At 39.2% G+C, this 6,987-nt stretch overlaps 1 protein-coding gene across 1 annotated transcript; it reads right to left on the bottom strand.

Annotated features, from left to right (window-relative positions):
* Positions 1-5,497: 5,497 nt before the first annotated feature.
* Positions 5,498-6,577, bottom strand: LOC139942162 (protein trapped in endoderm-1-like). Its single transcript, XM_071938940.1, has one exon. It carries the CDS (start codon positions 6,575-6,577, stop codon positions 5,498-5,500), a length of 1,080 nt encoding a protein of 359 aa, XP_071795041.1.
* Positions 6,578-6,987: the final 410 nt, after the last annotated feature.

Raw genomic sequence — 6,987 nt, 5'->3', positions numbered from 1 at the left:
CTGAGGAAAATTGTATCCAAATAATTAGTCAAAGTGCAACACATCGAAATCTAAGTTCAGCGTGAGCTCCACAGCACTAGCCAGTCAAGCGTGCCTGACAGACGGCGTGGCTCAAGGCAGGATGACGCTCTATACCAGCACTGCTCGTACAATGAACACTACGGCAAACTTTGACCAGTCTTTTTGGTGAACAAAAGGGAGAAATAATTAAAAAGGGAAGTAATTTGTAAATAATGTCAGATGACGTTGAACAAAGATTTGACAGTCGTATATGTATCATGCCTGTCATTTCCAATATCATGGTGATATTCTAATAAAATACCGGTACTGTTGTTAACCCTCTAGTCCCTGCACCACCCGAGTTTCTGAAAACCAATTTTTCAAGATTCTTGCAGTAAACAACTGGAATCGTAGTTCAATTTTTAAAAGATAGCTTAATATTTATGCACAATTTTTTACCCTTTCGGTAATGTTTGTATAAAAGTACAAGCTCCCATTGGGAACAATAATCGGCTCTCGAATATTTTTTTGTAAGGATAAAATGGACACAATAGCTTTTCAAGGCTTTTGTCTGGCTCAATGCTCATACTTATTAAATGCGAAGGCGTTATTTTCGACAATATCATCATTAATGATGAATACAAAAATACAGTTTCCTTTGTGTTTACTAATTGGTATGAGCTAAATTATTTCATCGTCATTAGCTTCGACAAGTCAACTGTGAAAGGAGAATTAATAATGATTTATAAACAACTGGATGGATTAACACATGCGTAGACCTACTAATGACTATCGAGTTTTCTTTTGATGTTCCTTTTTTCTACAAACACAAGCTAGCGAGGTTTCCTCCTACCGCATACAGTGTATCGCTAGGCGGCTGGGGTCCAGTGGCTAAATAGTTAAGAATCAACCCCCGTCATCTCCAGCAAAAGGCTAAAATCAGTCTTGCGTTGTCAAACTCCACAAAAATTTAGCCATGATATCCGTGGATAACTACAATTTATTTTTGAAATTTTCAACATCTTTGGTGAAAGCAAACCCAAAATTTGAGGAAAATTGTATCCAAATAATTAGTCAAAGTGCAACACATCGAAATCTAAGTTCAGCGTGAGCTCCACGGCACTTGCCGGTCAAGCGTGCCTGACAGACGGCGTGGCTCAAGGCAGGATGACGCTCTATACCGGCACTGCTCGTACAATGAACACTACGGCAATCTTTGACCAGTCTTTTTGGTCAACAAAAGAGAGAAATAATGAAAAAGGGAAGTAATTTGTAAATAATGTCAGATGACGTTGAACAAAGATTTGACAGTCGTATATGTATCATGCCTGACATTTCCAATATCATGGTGATATTTTAATAAAATACCGGTACTGTTGTTAAGAATCAACCCCCGTCATCTCCAGCTCACAAGTTTGACAATGTTTGATCCCCCGAAAATCAGAAAGCAAAAAGCTAAAATCAGTTTTGCGTTTTCAAACTCTACAAAAATTTAGCCATAAAATCAGTGGATAACTACAGAGTTTACTTCTGGAATTTTCAACATCTAAGGTGAAAGCAAACCCAAAATATGAGGAAATTTGTATCAAATTAAAAAGGAACGTAATTTGTAATAAATATCCGATAACGTTGAACGAAAATTTGGTAGTTGTAGATGTATGCCTGACATTTCCAATATCATACGGTCGTTAGAATCAACCCCTGTCATCTCCAGCTCCATCTCCAGAATGTTTTTGGGTTTTTTAACAATCGAAAAAATAATAAGCTGTTGCAAATTGCTTGTCAGCCAAGAGGCCTCTTTTCTGTGCATTGAAGTTTTATGTAAGTTAAGTTGTATTTGTTGTACTTGATAATGGTCGAATGACAATTATAACGATTATTATTGTCTGCACGAGTAATTTGCACCCCCGCTCGTGAGTAATAGTTGACTCCGAAACATCGGACAATAAATAAAAATGTGCCTCAAATAAATATTGCACATACCATTTACGCGATCAGAGCATGCGTGTGCACTCGGACAAGCATGAATAAAGATGAGTACCAAGAAGTAAAGATGAATATGCATGAGGAGTTACCGAAGCGCGACGTTTGCTACATAACAATGGCAGTTCTTACAACGCCCCACAACGCCAACAACGCTTGGAAATGCCTACAACGCGTTGCAACGCCTCACAACGCGTTGGCCTACTTTGATACGGCGCCTTACATTGTCAGCATATGCTTTTCTCATAAAAGATTAATATGTCGTTGTCATTTGCACGTCTTTTAAACAATGCCAGGGTTAAAGGCAGTGTACACTATTGGTAATTACTCAAAATAATTATTAGCATAAAACCTTACTTGGTAATGAGTAATGGGGAGAGGTTGATGGTATACAACATTGTGAGAAACGGCTCCCTCTGAAGTGCCATACTTTTCGAGAAAGAAGTAATTTTCCACGAATTTGATTTCGAGACCTCAAGTTTAGAACTTGAGGTCTCGAAATCAACCATCTAAACGCACAAAACTTCGTGCGACGAGGGTGTTTTTTCTTTCATTATTATCTCACAAGTTCGATGACCGACTGAGCTCAAATGTTCACAGGTTTGTTATTTTATGCATATGTGGAGATACACCAACTGTGAAGGCTAGTCTTTGACAATTACCAATAGTTTCCACTGCCTTTAAATTGAGCTTAACTTGCGTGTAAAAATAATTAAGGTTTTACACTTGTGTATCCATTGACAGTAAGCGTATAAACGAAGGATGTTGGTAGGGGTTCCCCCTACCTACGGACAAACAACCCCTTTAACAACAATAAAACACAAGACACATATGAACAGGTATTAAGTGTCTAGCAGAGTCTTCCTTGAAGGTTAATAAATGACAACACAACACACTTGACAGGTTCAAGTGTTAAATCTGCTCATGTGTGTCGTGTTGTTGTTAATTATGCCTTCGACTCTGACAAGGTCGAAACGTTAGGCCAATAGCCGCTTGTTTGAAATGAAAAAAAAAAACGTTTACGCCACCACAGTTAATGAAAATCGGCCAATCACAAACCAATGCTCTGTGTACAATCACCCCTAAAAAGTTCAAACCACGAGGTCGTTTCCTCTTCATTTCACGTCGATCTCTAATAACATCTTAAAATCTTCATAAATGCTTCAAAGAGGAAGCATTTTGTTAATGCAGCTTGAAGTCTTTTCATTCGAAAAGCCACTTTGAAGTGTTATTGTACAAAACGCATGTTCCATGGCACATTTAACGATGTAGAGAACTGTAATTTTGTTTCTTCTATGACAATGTATGCATGACACTGTAACTGAGTTTTATCTTGGAGCCAACATTTTTGTAGATTGGTCCTTTGGATAGTTACTGCTGTACATTTGCTACGTTGTGCAAGGTGCTCCGGGACATAAAGAAGTTATAAATACGACTCTTAATAATATTTATGGGATGTGCAAAAATACAAAAGGTAACTAGGTACTAATGATAGTTGTGGCGTGAATAGGTATACTATCGGATATGATGTTATCAGCCTCTGGAGATGTTATCAGCCTATGGAGATGAAAATGTATTTGTTTTAATCAACTTTACACAAAGATGAAGTATATAATATATATATTTATATGTTGTGAAATGTAATATTGTAAACATTTAAGCCCGGTTCATACGTACTGCAAGTGCAAATGCAATTCGAATGCAATATCGTTGCAAATTAGTGACGTCAAAGTTCGTCGCACTAGCATTCGCAGAAAGTATAAAACATGATGAAGCAATAATATGAAAAAACATTTGCCATTTCAAATAATTGTCAGTGGCATGTTCTTTCTGGTTCAAACGATCATAATATTACGGAACACAATATCAATAATTTATCACCATATCAGAATACAATAACTATCGCAATTGACATTAAACGAACAAACGTGTGCATTTGTCAGCATTTGTATGCTTTTCACATAGACTATGTTTGTTTTGCACTTTCTCAACCATTTTGTCAACCCAAGTGTGTTATGCCTTTTACCCAAGTGGGTTAATCTGAGCTTGATTTGCGTGTATAAATAAGCAAGGTTTTACACTTGGTTACATTATTGTGTACCATCGACAGTAAGCGTATACACGATGTTACAGGGGTTTTCCCTACTCAAACAAACAACCCCCTCTTGGGTGTGTGGAAAGGTCCAGCTTAGGATTCCTTCCCTTATATGACATGACCGTTTTTTTTATTTGTTTAAAGGCAGTGGACACTATTGGTAATTGTCAAAGACTAGCCTTCACAGTTGGTGTATTTCGACATATGCATAACATAACAAACCTGTGAAAATTTGAGCTCAACCGGTCATCAAAGTTGAGAGATAATAATGAAAGAAGAAAACACCCTTGTCACACGAAGTTGTGTGCGTTTAGATGGTTGATTTCGAGACCTCAAGTTTAGAACTTGAGATCTCGAAATCAAATTCGTGGAAAATTACTTCTTTCTCCAAAACTATGGCACATCAGAGGGAGCTGTTTCTCTCAATGTTTTATACCACCAACCTCTCCCCATTACTTGTCACCAAGAAAGGTTTTATGCTAACAATTATTTTGAGTAATTACCAATAATGCCCTTTGCCTTTGAAACAAGGGAATGAAATAGTATGTCAGCAAGCGCCGACAGCATCTCTCGTTTGAGGGCTTTGAAAATCGAAACACCTATATACGTTATATGTTTCGCACAGAAACTTGTTAAAGACACTGGACACCCTTGGTAACTGTCAAAGACCAGTCTTCTCACTTGGGGTGTCTCAACATAATATGCATAAAATAACAAGCCTGTGAACATTTGAACTCAAGTGGTCGTCGAAGTTGCGAGATAATGATGGAAGAAAAAACACCCTTGTCACAATCAGCTGTGTGTATTCAGATGCTTGATTTCAAGACCTCAAAATTTAATTCTGAGGTCTCAAAATAAAATTCGAATATTTTGGTTCCTTTCTCGACAATTACGTTACTTCGAAGGGATCTCTCCATTGCTTATTCGAAGTAGGTATGTTGCTAACAATGTTTTGTATTTATAGACATTACCAATATTTTTTTCTGCCTTTTAACTTATAGTGCCGTTCATTTCAGCCATGTAAAATCGGTACCCAATTAGCAGAGTTATAGAGACGCGGCTGCAAATTCGAATGCTAATCGAGCGGCTAGTCAAGTTGAAGGGTTACCCTTCTGAATCATATCTGATTTGCGGGTCTTTACATTTCGTGCTTATGATAGAGTAAAGTCCAGTATTGGTTCATACTTGCTGCGAATAAGATACGAATTTGCAACGAATACATTCAGACGACTTGCGCAGTGGAAATGAAGCTACGACGTAAGCAATCGTATCGCATTGTTGGTTTAAACCCCCCCCCCCCCTAAAAAAAAAAAAAAAAAAAAAAAAAAAATAAAGAAGACGAAGAGCTATCGCAAACAACAAATTTGAGGAACTTTTAAACGTGCAAGTGTACAACCTCTTGAACTATTTGTAGTTCTCTTAGCGTCTTTCTTTGCGGCAGCATTTCACGTTGACGAAGAGCCTCTTGTAGGCAAGTCTGAAGTTACGGTTGGACCAGGCGTAGAGGTACGGGTTGATGGCAGAGTTGGCCCAGATGAACAGAGACGCTAACTGACGAAAATAGACAGACACTTCCGTAAAACTGTTCCAGATGACGTACACCATGTGGGGGGTCCAACAGCCGGCGAAGACCGTAAAGATCAACAACGGTATGCGGGTAAGGTTGAGCTCTTTCTTGCTCACGCCATCATTAGTGACCGAGTTAGACACAGTAGACACTGTGCTACCTTCTAAAGTACGTCCTTCTTGAATCTGGAGTGACTGGACAGTCGCTATGTTGGATGCGAGGCGGGGGACATCACCATTGTGGACCCGCCGGTGGCTTGCTTTGGCCGCGTAAACCGTCATGCCGTAAAGTATCGGTACGAGAACGAAAGCTGGGAGGATAACGAAGAAACTCAAATACACAATGGATACAAGAGTGTTTTCGGAATTGACGTCGCATCCCAGAGTCTTATAATTGTAAACCACTCCATATGAGCCGTCATCAAGAGTCGGCAGGACTCTGGTGATAAAGATGAATATCCAAATGATAGCGATGTTAACTATGACGGACTTTTTGCCGCAACAACAAGGGTAGCAGGTACGCGGTCTGGTGATGAGAAAGTAGCGGTTAAATGTGATGAACACGAGGGTAGTGAGTGACGCAGGGAACGTTATGTTTGGGATGTAGTAGGCAATCTTGCACAACACCATGTTGTCCGGGAAACCTTTGTAGATCATCGAAGGGACCATGAGGAACAACTGTTGTACGCTGGAGAAGAGATCTGCCACGCATAGGTTACCGATCAGAGCCGTGCATGAGTTACGGAGTTTAGGCGTGGTGGCAAGAGCAGTCAGGGCGAGACAGTTACCGAACACTCCAAACGATCCTGAGACGATGAAGAAAACACCCTGGAAACCCAACCACAGTGGATGAAAATATACCATCGGACGTAGCAAGTCATGCTCTCCACTCGCATTGAGGAAAGTCAAGTTATCCACGGACAACTCACCCATCACACCAACCTCAGCGTGTGATGTAACGTTCAAATTCCAACGGTGGTAAACACAAAACGGAAGTCACACATACAATACAAATGTTACCACTTTGTATGTTCACAAATCTTCCCAAAGAAGTTAGTCGTTGTGGTTTTCAATCTCAGACGAATTGCAACGCGTTTGGGTAATAGTTTTTTCTTTCTTTCTCGTAGTACTTTCTAAAAAGTGCACGCACGTTATTATCTACACGATGTGTAAAGAAAAACAATCGCTAGAGACGTTTGTAAACGGCTGTTTTTGTTGAGACTGTTTCTCAGCATCAAGACTTTTATGTTCAACTTATTGGAAATTAATTGAGCTTAATATCAACAGACGAAACGAATACATCAGCTTAAACAACAAATACCCGATTTCACCTTGAAGTCAAC

This window comes from Asterias amurensis, chromosome 1 (assembly GCF_032118995.1).
Source record: "Asterias amurensis chromosome 1, ASM3211899v1".
Lineage (NCBI taxonomy): Eukaryota > Metazoa > Echinodermata > Asteroidea > Forcipulatida > Asteriidae > Asterias > Asterias amurensis.
Note: the sequence above shows the minus strand (reverse complement) of the source record. Positions and strands in the feature narration are given on the sequence as shown.